General features: G+C 34.5%; 2 protein-coding genes across 2 annotated transcripts; both read right to left on the reverse strand.

Annotated features, from left to right (window-relative positions):
* Positions 1–3,157: 3,157 nt before the first annotated feature.
* LOC114735968 (NAC domain-containing protein 92-like) lies at positions 3,158–4,780 on the reverse strand. Its single transcript, XM_028923757.1, has 3 exons — positions 4,266–4,780; positions 3,922–4,181; positions 3,158–3,826 (listed from the first exon to the last, which is right to left on the reverse strand). The coding sequence occupies exons 1-3, from the start codon at positions 4,696–4,698 to the stop codon at positions 3,398–3,400; spliced, it is 1,122 nt and encodes a 373-aa protein (XP_028779590.1). The 5' UTR covers positions 4,699–4,780; the 3' UTR covers positions 3,158–3,397.
* A 7,369-nt stretch (positions 4,781–12,149) lies between these two features.
* On the reverse strand, positions 12,150–15,890 carry LOC114735963 (pentatricopeptide repeat-containing protein At5g15280, mitochondrial). The gene has a single exon (XM_028923751.1). The coding sequence runs from the start codon at positions 15,888–15,890 to the stop codon at positions 12,150–12,152; it is 3,741 nt and encodes a 1,246-aa protein (XP_028779584.1).
* Positions 15,891–17,336: the final 1,446 nt, after the last annotated feature.

Consider the following 17,336-nt stretch of genomic DNA (forward strand, 5'->3'; position numbering starts at 1 on the left):
TATGCTCTTTTTTTTAATATAGATTTTGTGTAATTTATGAGGCCCAAACCTACCTAAAATTTTAATACCATAACACTAGAATTCCCGCGAACGTAATTTTAAATATTTAAATACATAATTTGTGGGTGCCTAAAATTTACAGTGCATCACATTAGCCAATGAACACCGATTCCATACAATATACTCCTCCGGTTCTTAATATATGACCTAATTATTGAGTTGATTGTGGTCTTAAATATAAGATCTATTTCTTATATTTATCAATTTTTCTTAAATTACTCCTATGAATACTCTCTTAACCATAATCACAAATAGAAGAAGAAAAAAGGATATCAAGAAAAATAATTATGGTGTTTTAAAAAAAACATATCATATTTCTTATGATTAACTAACATACCTAATTTTCTTAATCTAATTAAATTAGTTAAATATGTCTTATATTAAAGACCAGAGGAGTAATATTTTTTTTACTGAAAATTCTTTACAACGTAAAAAGTAATTTCATTATGCATAATATAATAAAACCTCCGCCCCATCATATATGACCGGGCTGTGTTCTAACTATCTAGTATTGGACGTCATGTATTTAAAAATTTGTAATAGCGAACAGCAAGAAAGAAATGAATATGATGTAATGGAAAAAAATTGAATATCTCATATATCATTTTATTCACTCTTACTATTTTTTCATATACAAGTATTAAGACATAGTATGATGAAATAGAATTAAAATACTAATTTTTTAAACCATATGTCATTATATATGAAGGCTTCACAAGGGAAGATGGAGTTGTTTAAGAAGGTTTGATGAGACTAACGTAAGAAGCCATGAAGCAGTTATGGACTAGAACAGTGTTTCATCGGAAACCGAATCTCAACTCCCAAGAAGTGACTATATATACTAGTACTCTATTTATCATATGGCACCAAGCTTACACCACCAAGCTTGTCCTCTTATTTTTGTCAGCACATGCATTAAACGACACAAATACTACAATAATGTCTCAAACTGATTCATGGAAGCCAGACAATATATCCCACCACCACTACTACATGAATCATAGTAATAATTACATATAGTTACGTGTATGCTTAGGAAAACCATATTTATTTTCACCCTTACGAAGCAAACGCCAATGCGTCCCGCTACTGTTGACGACCGGCTTTTTTTTTTTTGGTGAAATATTGACGACTGGCTTTTAATGGATATATCGAAGAACAATTTCATATATAGCAAATTTACTTAATCATGATGTTGATTCATGCATGATTAGGTGACAACACAATAGTTCCTGGTTCTAAAGTACTCCTTCCGATCCTTAATATAAGAATTAGTTAACTAATTTAAATAGATTAAGAAAACTAATTAAGTTAGTTATTTATAATGAATATGTATTATCTTTTCTAAAATATCCTTGTTAATCAAATGTATTGGCTAGAATTACTATTATTACAAGAACTACCTTAAGAAAAAATAGATAAATATAAGAAACAAATTGAGTTGGGGTTTTATATTTAAAACCAAAATAAAAATCAAATGAGCTCTTATATCAAGGACGGAGGTAATATTTCTAGATAGCTTTAGTGTGTGGGTGTGTGTTGTGTATTGTGTATTCACGAAGAATATTTTTAATCATGTAGTATATAGAAAATGAAGAAGCTTGCATTTTTATTTTTTTCAAAAGATAATGTACGTGGCAAGTAGGATATTCATATTAGAAATAATAATTTAATTTATGCCTGGTGTGAGTGATTTGTAAATGGAGCATCTGTATCTCTTTATTGTTATACGTCAAGATCTTTTCAGATATGATGCATCACATTTAAGAATAAATGCAAGTTGCACATGATGATAATTAAATAAACCTTATGTGTTAAAACTTAAGAATTTACATACTTGTGAACAGAGAACATACATATCCACTTGGTACTTGTGTGATATATAGCTCCTTTGATCTGTCCATGAATACTTGAGTGTGACATATCCGACGCTGTCTGCCCATTTAATTTATATCATTCCTTTTAATAAATACTGGTATATATTTTAATCTTGAATTTATCTCACTAATTTGTAATTTTTGTGATGCTATATGTTTTTCTTTTTCCTCAATTTGTGACGGTGGATATTAATATCAATATTTCAGGCATAGATAGGAGAGTTTATATATAATATCGGACTAGAATTCTTAAACTGAATATATCATGACTTATTTTTAAAAATTACAAGAAAAACTCTCTAAATATATATGATTAAATTGGGAATTTTCCATGAGTGTAACAGGAACGAGCAATTAATTAATCAAAAATTGAAAAAAAAAAAAGTCAGAGAAGATATACACACATATGTACTACCTCTGGTTCTATTTATAAGATCTCGTTTGTGATCTACAAACAAAGTCTTATAATTATGACCGGAAGTAGCAGCTCATACACAGTTATATCTTTTTATATGATTTTAATAATATATGAAATTGGAATAAAAGACTCTCTCATATGAAAAAATAAAAATAAAAACATGGATCCGAATTATGTAGGCTCTTTTGGGTGGCTCTGATTTTTGCTGCAAGTGTTTGTGAACAACACGCCATTCACCAATCACCATGCAACTCTGAGTTGGTGGCCTAACAAAGGGATAGAGGGACTAAGATGACGCATTCCATCGCTAATCATTCACTAACTAATCTACCAAATCAAACTCCCCTTTCTTTTATAAATATATATATACTCCTTCTGTCCTTATTATAAGACCCCATTTGACTTTTTATTTGGTCCTAATTATAAGACCCCAATCCATTTTGTCTATTATATTTATGCATTTTTTCCAAGATAATCCTTCTAATAATGATAGTTTTAGCCAATATACTTAATCAGCAAGGATATTTTAGGAATGACAATACTTATTTATTATAAATAACCAACTTAACTTACTTCATTAATCTCTTCAAATAAGTCAATTGGGTCTTATAATTAGGACCGGAAGAGTATATATATAAATATATATTCCTTCATTTCCTTTATATCACCCTTCGCAAGCAAACCCCATTCCCACTTCCCACTTATTCGCTTCCTCCATCTCATTCACCTTTGTTTCCTTCTCTTTTGCCTTCTCAAGACACACATATAATCAGGGGAAAAAAAAAGAGAAGAGAAAATTCCATCTAAAATAAAGGTAAATCTCATATAAGACAGCCACCAACAAATTTATACATTAGTGCTATGTAGCCAACCGCAGATTTAAGATTAACAAGTTGATCACTTTCTAATTCTTAATAATATGCATGCATTTTTCCTGCAAATTATATATATATTTATATATATGAGATGCAGTCGCAGGAAATTTATGTACAGCAATCATTTTTCTTTTTCAACGATGCTCCATGATGTGTTGTTCAGTTTTCTAAGAGGAGTAATTCCAGAGGCAACCAATGTCGACGGGCCCAGCAGAAGCTGACGAGTACTCTTGATTCTGAATCATGCCATTGCTGCTGCTGTTGTTGTTATATATCACAGAGCATATATCTCCTTCATCGAACTCTCCCCATCCATTGTTTTCGAGCGTCGTCATCCTCATCATCATCATCTCCTGCTCATCTTCACCCAGAAAGCTATTTGGCAACTGTGATGATGCATTCCCTGCCTGGCTATCCACTATGTCGTCCCGGGTCATCGGGTCGGAGAAGCAGGTCACGTGAGAGGACTCCCCAAACTCTGTTTGATTTGGCGAGGCGTCCATTAATGGAGGCAGTTCAGGACCAACTCCAATCTCCACCATCTTCCTCCCTCCGTTGCTAATCTTCTGAAATACTCTGCACAGAACCCACTCGTTCTGAAACAAAACAGACCAGTCATCGTCATCAACTTTCAGTGTCCCATATAAATATATCTGAAACTTGAATTGAAAACAGAGGAGGAAAACTTGACCTTGGAGGGGAGATCATTGGGGTGGAGTCTATATTCGTGCATGACCCAATTGGTTTTTCCACCTTCGGGGGCCCTGCCTTTGTAGAAGACCAGAGTTTTCTTCATGCCGATGAGAGCCTTCGCTTTGAAGATCTCCTTGTCTTTGCCGGTGGCTTTCCAGTAGCCGGCATGGGTGGCCCTGTTCGTTCTCAACCCGGTGGGGTATTTCCTGTCTCTGACGCAGAAAAGATACCTCTCTCTCTCCCCCATTTTGGCCCTCCCTGCACATTCCACAACAACTTCAAATTTAAACAGAAGAGAGAGAGAAAGCAGAGAAGTTGATCAGAGGGGTGGGAGAGACTTACAGGGAAGATCCCAAGGCTCGGACTTGTTCAAATCGGCGTCGGCAATAGCGAGAGCAGAGAAGGAGGGGTCGCGGACCTTGGGAGAGAGGTAGTGGACGATGAGTTCTTCATCAGTGGGGTGGAATCTGAAGCCGGGAGGCAGATCAATTGCGTGAGAAGCCATGTCGTGGAGGGGGATTGAAGGTGAGAAATGCAGGGGAGGAAGGAAGGAAGGAAGGGAGGAGATATAGTAGAAAGGAGCGGGAAAAGAGGAGGAGGTTTGGGGGGAGTTAAAGTGGGAAGAGATAAGTATGAAGTAAAGGGGGAGAGAGTGAAAGGAAGAGGCTAAATAGAGGAAGAAAGGTGGGGCATATTGTGGAGGAAGATACAAGGAAACGTGGTTGGCTTCTTCAGCAAAAAGGCGCCCCAGGCTGGTTTCAGCCACTCTTCTCATAACTTCATGACTTGCTCCTTATTCCCTCCTCTCTCGTCACCATCCACGCCTCTCCCTCTTCACCTTCTTCGCTCCCTATCTCACTTTTTCCGTTCGCCCTCTTCCTTGTAATTTTCACCCCATCATGCCTCTTTCCTAAACTTGAATTTAATACCCCTGGATATTTAAATAATTAAAATTTTAAGTTTTGGGTTGAACCAAGACAGGGTTACGGGGCATATTAATCGAGTTAAAACTATAAGAATCAATTGCATCAGCTTAAAATTTAAAAATTGAGTTTTAACTAAATAAAAAATATAAGGACTAAATAATTAATTTTTCATAGCTTAATTAACAGTATAAATATTTATACAAAATAAGAAATTCAGCAAAATTTATTGTTATAATTTTTTCTTGAGATAAAACTTTTTTCTTGCATGAATTAAGTTTCAAATGTTACTAGTACTACTTCTAGTCCTAATTATAAGAGCCAGTTGACTAATTTAAGGAGATTAAGGAAATAAGTTGAGTTAGTTATTTGTCATAAATAGGCGTTGTCTTTCCTAAAATATTCTTGCTAATCAAGTGTATTGACTAGAACTCTTATTATTAGAAGGGTTACTTTGAAGAAAAAAAATATGAGAGACAAAGTGAATTGAGGTCTTATATTTAGGACCAAAATAAAAGTCAAACAAGGTCTTATATTAAGGACCGGAGGTAGTATATATCACGACAAACATCATTATTTAAATAATTAGATTTTATAGTCAAAGGTAATAAAGATTAAATGGACTTATTTATATGTGATTCAAAGTTTAGGTTTCACTTGACAGTTCAGTTTTTTTTTTTAAAATAAAAGAAATATATTTTGTCATTAACTTGGTTTCCATTACTTTGTAAATGTATTCTCAAGATAAAATCTTGAGCTAATTGAACTAGTTATACAGGGAACATAACGCCACCCCCCACACGAGAGTGGACCCGGTAAGCGCAAAAATAATGTGATCCAAGGCAAGGAGGGAAAAACAGATACAATTTGCTATTATTAGATAGGATGGGGATTATTATATTTATATCACTATAATAACAACAAAGTTAAAAATGAAATCAGCCACCTTGTCCTTTTCCCCCCTTTTCTTTTTTTTGCTAAAAATAAAAAGAAAAGGATTTGGTGATGATATTTGTTATGAGTGAGATTTATTTTTGCCGTTAATGTTTAATAAGTGGGTGCTCAGCGGGATAAGGGCTTAGCTCAACTATTATATATGTCAAGTCATATTACTAGTAATTAAATCTAAGAAGGATACCAATTATTACCAAGTGAAGCCAGGCTCTTCATCTTTTGAACTCGTTTAATTTTTTTGACACCTAGCTCCATTACCTATAATTGAATATTCTACTCTGTCTCTTATTATAAGATCTAATTTTTTAAATGGGTCTATTCCTTTTTACTCTCTCCGTTCCTTATTATAAGAGACAAATAACCGAAATACGTTGATAAAAAAACAGTTAAAATTAGTTTAAAACAATTAATGTGTAAAAAGTATAATTTTTTTTCAAAAATGCCCTCATTAATAAGGAGAGAGAGCATGAGAGAGAACAATTAAATTATTAAAAGAAAGAGAAGTGGGAGGGAGGGAGAGTGTGAGTTGGAGATAATAAATATGGGTAAAATAGTAAATCAACACAAAAAAGTAGAGACAACTTGTAAGTGTTTCTTATATATAGGAACATGCCATAAGCATCAAATGTCTCTTATAATAAGGAACGGAGGGAGTATAAGATACTCTTTGAGTTTGTCTAAGTATTTAATGCATTATTACGTATTTTACCCCTAATTTATAGCATTTAATGTATTCTCTTTCTTTATTTATCTCACTATTACTCTCTCACATTTACCCATTTATATATAGGGGTATATTTGAAAAAGAAATTACGTTTGCTACATATTAGTTGTTTTTAACTAATTTTAACTGTTTTCTTAAACCGCGTAATTTAGTTAGAAAGATCTTATAATAAGAGATGGAAGAAGTATCCACTAATCAACTCTTCCATTTTAATTATGACCATATGAATTACATTACTCCGAAATGAAATAATATCATTTATTAATAATATTTTTTCTTGTGACTGGTTAGTAATTCCTGTCAGTAAAATAAATCAAAGAAATAAACCTGAGACCTCCCAATATAACAACAACAACAAAAAAAAGTTGAGGCCTCGAAACCAAAAATTTGTTTAAGTATAGCACACGGGAGATCCATATCTACTCTCTCCGTCCATTGTTATGAGATGTCTTCTAAAATCTCCTTTTATGAAAAAAAAACAGAGAGAATTAGTTGTATCATATTTTCATAATCAGGTCATTTTTACCACTGACTTTTTAGAAGTTGCGTGCAGAGAGCATTAAGTATAACTTCAAAACAAGTATTTATTAATTGATTAAAGATTATGGGCACAAATAAAAAAAGTGACCTAATTTTATACCTTAGTATTTTTTTTCTTCCATTTTAATACCTTAGTAATTAAAGACTTATCTTTTATTAGTGTCTGTAAAATGATTGAAGACCCTTTGACAAAAAATAAAACTTTAAAATGATCGGCATTTAATTTAATGATTGAAAGTTTGCTCAATAGATAAGTGGTTGCGCACATTTATTAGCTCTTGGATTGCTATGTGTCGTCTTTGTCTCCTAATCAGTTGATCTCTTTCCCAGAATTGTTTTGATCTCCTCCCTTTATTTCAATTTATAGTATGTTTTTGAAATAAATATTGAATAATCAATGAACCTATCAGATACAGTTAAAAAAAACCTTAATTTTTGTTTAAAAATTACGTTACAAAATGATTCTTATAGTTAGCATAAACTTTCAAAAAAACAACATTTAATTCTAACCCTTAGTTAAGTCATATTTAACTAATAAAGGGTATTTTCAAAACAAAATCATTAATAAATTACTGACTCTAGTCTTTAATATAAGAATTAGTTAACTAATTTTAATAGATTAAAAAATTAGTTAAATTAGTTATTTATAATAAATAGGTGTTATCTTCCCTCAAAAACCTTTACTATCCTATTATTAGCCAAAACTATCATTTAATAAAATATTTAACATATATAATTACTACAAAGATTACTTTAAAAAAATACGAGTAGTGAATAATTATGAGAGATAAAGTGTATTTAAGTTTTATATTTAAGACTAAAAAAACTAACTCTTATATGGATTCAAGTTAGTATTGTTTTTTAAGACGTGTTATGGTACAAAATATGACACTACTCCCAAAGATATGAATCGAAGTGGCCGGAGTAATTAAATTTAAATTTTTCAGTTTACAAGTGAAACTAACCTCTGTGATAAAATAATGAAAAATGCATACGCCAATCGTTTTCCGTATGTACAAGCATCTTTTTTTTTTCTTCCAAAGGTAATCCTATTTAAAATATTTAAGTTTTTGTTAATTTTTTTTGTGGTATTATTTTTTCAATATTTAGCAACACATGCATACATATTTAATATAAAAACGATAACAAATCATATTATCCTTGAGTTATGATAATTCGCATGGACTCAGGCCAATTTTATGTAGTACATACGGGAGGGCTAATTAAGTAATACCTCCGGTCTTAATATGTATGACCTAGCTCGTTTATAACCTATAAACAAGATCTTATAATTAGGATCAGAGGTAATATATATTTGTTCTTTTACATTTGCATCAAGTTTCAATTTAGTCTCATGTCTAAAGTTTACAAAGTTGTACTTTTCATAAATGGTTAATTGACAAATTTAAATAGTGACTCTCAATTAAATATAAATAGTAACAAAATATACTCTAAATTTAATTCTTTAATATAATTATTTTTACATTTTCAAATTTAAACATATTTTGTCCGTATGTAATTGCAGAATTAATATTTCAATATGCTGAGTCAGTAATGGGATTAAAGGACTAAAAATATATTTTATAAAATTAAAGGATTAAACTTTTTAAATGAAAAATTTAAAAGATTAAATCAAAACTTGATATAAATTTGAAAAGCCGAACGTATATTTTAGCCCAAACTAAGGATATGAAATGTTTGATGGGTTCGTGTATTAATTGAGCAGATTCACTGTTGTGGTTGTGAGGCTGGGAGAAGGAAGCCGTCGCCGAGCAAACAATGCTTTTGTTCTTTTCTTTTTTTTTTGGTCCCTTAGCAAAAACTGCATGGAATCTGCAGACCAAACATGTGCTTTGTACTAATAAGGATTGGATCAGAAAGGATTAGCCCCTCACAATATGACGAATCAAAATTTGAATCCCACTAAAAAAAGTGCTTGTATTTAGTGTTGACAATACACTAAACATGATCACTCTCAATAAAAAAAATAGTCATACGCAGCAGGGGAAAAAAAAAAAAAGCACTGTGCGTGGGTGTCTGATACTAATTATGTCTACAGTACGGCCGCATTCTTTTATCACAACAATGACACACCCACCCCCACCATTCAATTATTATGCAATGACATGCCACCCACCTTAAACACTCTCCTACGTTTTTCAGAAACTAATTTTTTGTCAGAACATCAAAGGCAAGAGAGAGACATCGTATGCAGCAGGTTTGATTTAGTTGTAGGAGAGAATATGTGGAGGGAAAGAAATAAACGAGAGGGGGGGGGGGCCTAAACTGAAAAGGTGTGAAGACTGAAGAGTGATGAGTGATGAGAGGCAGGGAAAGTAGAATGCATTGCACCCGGATGCTTAATAATTGAATGCTCTGTGGAGACCACGTACCTTCCCCATCATTTCTAAATGTCTTGTATATATGTACTTTTCCTTGTCCCTGCTTTCAGCTAATTCACACGAGCTAACAAAACAGTTAACTCGTCAAGTGATTTATACTCAAGAGCACCTTATAATGGAAATCCCAACAAATTTGCATGCCTTCGGGTCTTTTTTAGAAGACACGTTATTAAGAGAACGGATAATTGTTAGGGTGACTTTGGTGGTGGGCGTGTGTGTGGGGTTGTGGATGGAGTCATTCTCAGCAGACACAGAGGGGCTGCTCCTAACGGAACGGACCCGTCCTCCTCAACTGATTCCTGCCACTTCCCTATCCACAGGCTCACATGTCATGTACCAAATCAATCCTGTCACGTCCATTGTTCCATGCATTCTCAATATGATTCACCTTTCTTCTTTTAATTTTTTTTTAAGTCTAAGATCACACCCTAGAGTTTTTTTTTTTTTAAGTTGCATCTAGCTAACACTTTAAAATATTTTGTGCTTCATTTGATATCCAACACTTTAATTTAGGATTTAGAATTAGGCTATAATGATTTTTTTTTGGGTATAATTTTACACAGATTCACCTTTTCTAACTAATTAGATTCATATTCTTGTTCGCCTAAATAATCTTACATGGAAAATACTACCTCCCATGCTTAATATACCAGTTAAACAATTAATTTAGGAATATTACAAAAATCAGTTAAATTGTTATTTGTCACAAATACGTGTTAGTCTTCCTAAATGATCCCATTCAATTATGTGTCTCTTGGTGGGAACTCCTTATACAATTAATAAGAATATTTTGGAAAAAGATGAGAAGCAAAATGAATATAGATATTATATTTAGGATCAAATCCAACTTTCCAACTAGCTTTTACATTAATGACAGTAAGTCGTATAATATAATCAATGAAATTTAAACATGAAATACTACTTTTGGTCTTGCCACCAAAAAAAAAAGAAATACTACTTTTGGTCTTTAATATAAGAGCAAACTAGAGATTTAATTTGATCCTAACTATAAAACCTCAATTTATTTTGTTTTCCACATTTATCTTCTTTTTTTTTCCAAAATAGTCCTTAGAGTGATTACACATTTTCAATAGTTTTCATCAAAGAATGGTTCTAATGCATATAATTAATAAGGATAATTTAGAAAAAAAAATAACACATCGATTACAAATAAATAATTAACTAGTTTGTTTAATATTTGTAAATTAGTTATGTAAGTCTTATATTACCTCCTGTTCTTAATATAAAAGTTAGTTGAGTAATTTTAGTAGATTAAGAAAATTAGTTAAGTTAGTTATTTGAAATAATAAGGATTGTTTCCCTAAAATACCATTGCTAATCATATGTATTAACTAGAACTATTATTTGATGAAACATTTAAAATGTACAACTACTTCTATGACTGTCTTAAAAAAAAGGTAAATATATTTATGATGAAATTGAATGTGAAACTATCCTATTTTTATTAAGAAATTGAATATAATATTAAGAATGGGTGGTAGCCAAACACCCACTACCCCTTCCCACAGGAAAGGCTCCACACACCCGGGAATCGAAAGTGGGAGTTTTCAATCATAATCATAATCATATAAGCTCAATAATACAGCGAAAACTAATAAATCAGCTGCCACATCAGGAATGAAATTGATTATAATATATATGAACACCATTCACAAGCGTGGTGGGAGGCTTTATCTATATGTTGAAGGAGAGTGGAATTCCAGTCAGATTTGAATACCTCCTTCATCCCACGGCAGGACGACGGTCAACGTCCATGAAAGCAAAATGAAGGAAGCAGCCATTGCCGACGCTCTCAAAATAACCGAACTCCCCCACGTGTCAAGTTCTCACTGGTCTACTCATCAAGATGATACCTAACTCTCCTGAATTTGTCAACACACTGCGCACCGTTCCCCCTTCAGGACATGCCTGGGGACACACCACGTGGCATTGCTAAACCAAAAGCAGTTTTTATGGTTGAGTTTATTATTTTATGCTTTTTAAATGAAAAATTTTAATATGATTGCAGCATGTTTCTATAGCTATGTTGTGCAAAAACAAATAAAGCTCCAAGTGTTGCGCTTTGTAAGCAACTAGACTAGAATAGATTACTACCCGTGTGCAGCACACGATGTACAAATGACAATAGTGCAATCTGGACTAAAAAAGTCCAACCTCAAAATATTGCGCCGTAAACTAGTGGCTAAACCCACCAAAAAAAAAAAAAAAAACGCGCTAGCAGAAGTTGAGTCTAACGATCCCTTCTAATTTCTATCACAAGAACTGCTTACATTTAGTACTTAATAATACTTTGAATATGATTGCTAGAAAAATACTTGCGCTCAGAAAAGCCCAAAAAAAAAAAAAAGGACCGGCAAATGTGTGCCCTTAAAAGTTTGTAAAGAGCTACAAGTGCAATGATGAAACTATTAAACTTGCAACGATTGTCATGTTTTTTTACCCGTGATTTATTCCTGGTATTTCTCTAACTTCCTACATGACTCATTATCCCACAATAATTGATACTCTTATCATAAGCTGCCAAAAATATTAGTTCAAAGCTACATATTTATGCAGCACAGACTAAACATGTACAAGGATTGAGCAGAACTACTGCCCTCACAAAACATTGCTGCCAAAATATAGTGATAAATACAGTCAAACTAAGATTACAACAGCCAGCCTAGGTTCTGAATCGTCTCTTCAGAGAAAAGCCACTTTCAGAAAGAAGCCTTGACAAAAATCTCTTGCTTCTATTATCAGTGTGCTTTGCTTTGTCATCACTTAAGTTGCTTATCAAAGACCAGTGTGTCTCAAAGTCAGGGTCATAACCAACTTGCTGCATGGCCTGCATCATCTCTGATGCCTTCTTAAGATTCTTTTCCATGCGGAGAGTGTTGATTGCAGAGCAGAACATTTCTCTCGTTGGAGTTTCACCATTCTCAATCATGTCCATTAGGAACCGTTCTGCTTCTTCTGTTCTTCCATGTTGGCAGAAGCAATGGAAAAGCATTTCCTGCGTTTTGATTTTTGGTTTGAGATCATGGACAAACATCTCAGAATATAAATCCAAAGCTCTGTCCAATTTATTTTGTGCACAGAATCCACAAATTACAGAGTCATAACTGCTGGAGGTTGGAACGTTATGTTTCTTCAGCATGATGTTCATAAGGTGAACCGCTTTGTCCAATCTTCCATGCTGGCAAAATTGCTTAACCAGATTATCGTAATTGATATTCTCTGGGGTTAAAAGCCCCTCCTGCATCCTGTCCACAAAATTTTCTGCTTCCTGTATCTTACCATGAGAAAGAAGGCCTTCAGTTATTGCATTTTGAATGACTGAACCATGACTCCATCCCCTTGATTCCATTTCTTGACTAAATTCCAGGGCCTTTTGCAGTTCCCCAATATTGCACAGGCTACTTATAACAAACCTCATGCTGCGGCTGCTAGGTTTGAGTTCCTTCTCAATCATAGTAGTTAAATAATGCAAGGATCTGAAAGTATCTTTACAATGCAAGAATCCGTAGACAAGAAAATTATAGGTGACTTCATTGGGTACAACTTTCTTCTCGTCCATTTCATCTAGTATCTTATTAACAAGAGAATTGTTTCGAGATGACAAAAGATAGAATATAAGTATGTTATATAATACAAGGCCATCAGATGTACCTTGTTCAAGCATAAGGTTCTTCAAGCTTAGGGCATCTGGGACTCTGCCGGTCACACACATCATTCGCACCAAACTCCGATAACTTGAGAGGGTTACCAAGTTTTTTCTTATAGTAAACCCAAGTATTTCCCCAACTTTTCTCAAATCATTAGCTTTGAAGCTCGCTTGAATAAGTATATTACACACTTCAGAATCCAGAATTAGTCCTTTCGACAAAATATCCTGAAATAATGTGTCTGCTTTCTCAGTGTTCCCAGAATTATAAAACCAATGGATCAATGCACAATGAGAAGAAGTAGAAAATGCAGAGTGCTCTTTCAAAATAATATCTTTCAATGCTATAGCTTTGTCATGTAAGCCAGCCTTGCAAAGCTGATCGATTAACAAGACAGAAACATCCAAACAGGGTGCCAAATTTTTATCCAGCATACCATTTAATATGGAAAAGGCTACATCAAACTTCCCCTCCTTAAACAAATCTCTAATAAGATGATTATAACCAGCATGATCCAAGACAAACCAAGGCCGTAGCTGTTCTAAGAACCCAAGGGCAAAGCCAGAAAAACCAGTAGCACAGACTACTTCAAGGAATGCGTAACAAATACCCGACCTTTGGTGAGGGTATGATAGCAGCATGATTTCAAGAAGCTGCAATGCCTTCCCAATCATTTTTTGATGACAGATATAAGTAAGAAGATCTTCAAAAACGTAAAATGCTGGTAACCAGCTGTCTTTTTGAGCAACATCCCAGTAATTATGGAAGTCCCTCATGTTTCCTTTTTTACATAAACTCATTAACAGGGCAGTATACGTCTCATTCTTGACACGAAGTTTCCTTTGAAGCATTTCCTCCAGGATAAACTTTGCGTTGCTCAGTAAGCCCTTCTTGCAGTAGGCCTGAACAACCAAATTGAGTGTTTCCTGGTCCAGTTTACAGGCCAACTGCGGCATTTTCTCCAAAAGGTGGGTCATTGACTTGATTTGTGACCTAGATGAGCAAAGCCGTCTCACTAACTCTGAAAAGTCAGGCAACAGCAATTCTTGCCCCCACCTAAGCATTTCTTCTACCAAAAGAAGTGCACTTTTTAGGTTACCGTTGATGCATTCTTCCCTAATGAATGAGTTGAAATTAGGTACATTGGAATCTTCAAGAACCCCATTAACGTGGTTCTCATACTGGTCCAGGTCTGTATCTAAATAAAGTCCATTTCCAATATCATCAAAGAACTCTGTTTCTGAGAGTCTAACATCATTGTCTCGCTTCAACCTCACAGTCAACGGATTCAGCCCCAAAATGAGAAATGCCTTAGAAAGTGGATCCTCAGACCAAGAAAGTTCAATTAAGCTACGGCTCTTCATCTCTGAAACCAAACCTTTTGCTTCTTCAAATTTTCTAGCCTTACAATATCCTGCCAGGAGAACCCTAAAAGTTGACATGTCAGGTATTGTTCCCCTATCCATCATCTCATCAAGAATGCCACGTGCATGCTTCCACATTCCAACCTTAAACAACCCACTTATAAGAGCATTGTAAGTATATATTAGCGGTGAAATGCTTTTTGACAGCAAATCTGACAAATAACCCAGTGCATTTCTCAGCTCCCCTTCATGACAATTCCAACCAATTAGAATCCCATAGGTTGCTTCGTCAGGATTGAAACCTATATTTTGCAGCTCTAGCATAAACATTCCCGCTCTGTCCGCGCCATAGCAGATGCATATAGAATTCAGAACTCTATTGGCAGCCATTAAAGTCGGGGTACGTTTTACTTCAATGAAGAAACTAAGCAGATCTTCAAAGTCCCTCTTCTCACAATAGCCGATAGTAATTTCATCAAGAACTGAGCTACTCATCTCAGAATTGTAAGGCAAGACCTTCTTGACCAGAGTTCTAGCTTCGAGAATATTTCCATTTCTGCAAAGTAGTTTCATGACATCTTCCAACGTATTCATCTCGGCAATACTCAATGGTGGACCCAAATCCACCAAATCCAGTGAAATTCGAAATGCAAGTTTTTTTCTCTTCGTTTGCACCAAAGCATTTAGGAAGGCACAATAACAGGACCTTGAAAAAATCATACCTCGTTTTTTAATACAGTCGTATATTGAAAGAGCTCTTTCTAGCTCTTTCATGCCAGCATAGCCTTCAACTAAGTTACTGTAAACATCATGACAATCCAATGAAACTCCACGACCCTCCAATGTAGAGAGCAAGTGCTCAGCTTCTTCAAGTAACCTGACTTGAATAAGCAAGGAAGCCACGACTTCATACGACATAGAAAGATGCTTGGATACCCTATTCTGTTCATCAACCCGCTTGAATATTTCCCACAAGCATCTGACCTTGTCCAACTGAAGTTCATCTTTGAGAGACTCCGACTGAAGACCTAATAATATTTCCAGTAAATTTTCGGGTTGCAGCGCAGACACCCTCCAGAATCGACGAGTGATTTCTGGGATTACATCAGAAATCCCCAAAAGAAGGTCTTTTAGAGAAGCAGTAGTATAGTCCCTGGATTTATCATCAGAAAAATAAGATTTGAATAAAACAGACTGAGCGATACCACGCAAGTCGATAGAAGACAAATCTGCCTGGGTCGTCTGATTCTCTTTGCTAAAAGAAAATGGAGAAGAAGTAATGGCAGCCAATTGAAGGTTGAAGAGAAACCGTGGGAGGTAACAGACGGAAGAAAGAAGCGGACTGAAGGAAGGCTTGAGGTAGCGCAGGGTAAAACAAGAATGGAGGATCATTCGGGGGCATCAGCGACGAAAGGCAGGGAATGAGGCCTACGGACGAAACAACGTCGTTTAATCGGCGTCTTCCCCTTCTGCTGGAAAAAATAATTTTGCTGCATGGCTGACAATTGAGATACACATTCGCTACTTGTGAAATACTCTTCCGATATTTAATATAAGACCTATTTAACTAATTTGGTTAGATTAAAAAAGTTATGTAAGTTAGTTAATTATAAAAAATAAGACATTTTTTCTAAAACACCATAATCATCTTCCTTAATATTCTCTCTTCCTCTTCTGCTTGATTATGGTTGAAGGAGTATTTATAGAGATAATTTAAAAAAAAATTGATAAATATGAGAAATAGATTTTATATTTAGAACCAAAATCAACTCAACAATATTCCGAATAGTTACAGGGAGATGAATATGATCTTAGGTCTTGTTTAACAGTCGAACGTCACTATGTACGTCACTTTTTATTTATATTTACTACTGGCGGATCAGAGGTTCCTGCAACTAAACCTCCTGTAACATTATATATCATTTCAACTCGCGCATCTAAACATTCTTTGCTTTCCATCGACTACAATTGAGGTCGGTGAATGAAGGGACGGCATAGCATTCTTGTGAATTTAGCAAAAATTTGCATAACCTATGATCAATGTCTCATTGATAATAGGCGTGAAAGACCACTATTACCTCCGCAGTTGTTAGAACCAGACTCGACCAGCCGATCCCGCCCCTCCGGGCTTTAACTGGTTAAAACGAACAAGAATCAATAGAATCTGGCAAGGAACGTTTTTTTGTGCTTCTATTTGTATTTTGGTTGGTTTTTTTGCTAATGTATTAATGATTCTAATTAATATATTCATAATTCTTACCATTTGTATTAGATGATAAATAGTTTTTTGAGCTGACCACATAAAAGAATATGTCAAAGATGACGTGTATGAGACCAGTATGAATAAATATTTGGGTATGCGCGGCAATATAAAAATACATATGTTCAAGGTATTTCATTTTCATATGCAATACATTTTCAGAAAAATGAAATGAGATTGGTTTGACCACGGTTTAGTAAACCATTGCTCTGATTTCGGCAATACCCAATCCGATTTCGGCAATATTAACCGCCCCTTAAAATCCATCGTTTGATAAGTGAAAGTAACCCTTCAATCTGGGCAACTTATACTCGAAGAGAGGCCAAAGAAAGTGACAATGTGCCCTTCGCAAAATTATACCTTGAAGCCTATTCTGATTCGAGGCAATTTTCAATAATAAATTTTTGTGGATAGCGGATGCCCCCACTATTCCATCAATCACTGATGACGCTCGCAGGGTTGTCCAGAAATCTAGAATCCGAAACGTAATGGAGTTCGCTTGACCATTAATTTTAACTTCATAAAGGTCGAGAAAAAACCACCTAGATTTCCGCGAATTTGTTTGCTACCAACCACGG

This window comes from Neltuma alba, unplaced genomic scaffold (assembly GCF_004799145.2).
Source record: "Neltuma alba isolate B1F8T4 unplaced genomic scaffold, ASM479914v2 tig00013273_pilon, whole genome shotgun sequence".
Classification (NCBI taxonomy): domain Eukaryota; kingdom Viridiplantae; phylum Streptophyta; class Magnoliopsida; order Fabales; family Fabaceae; genus Neltuma; species Neltuma alba.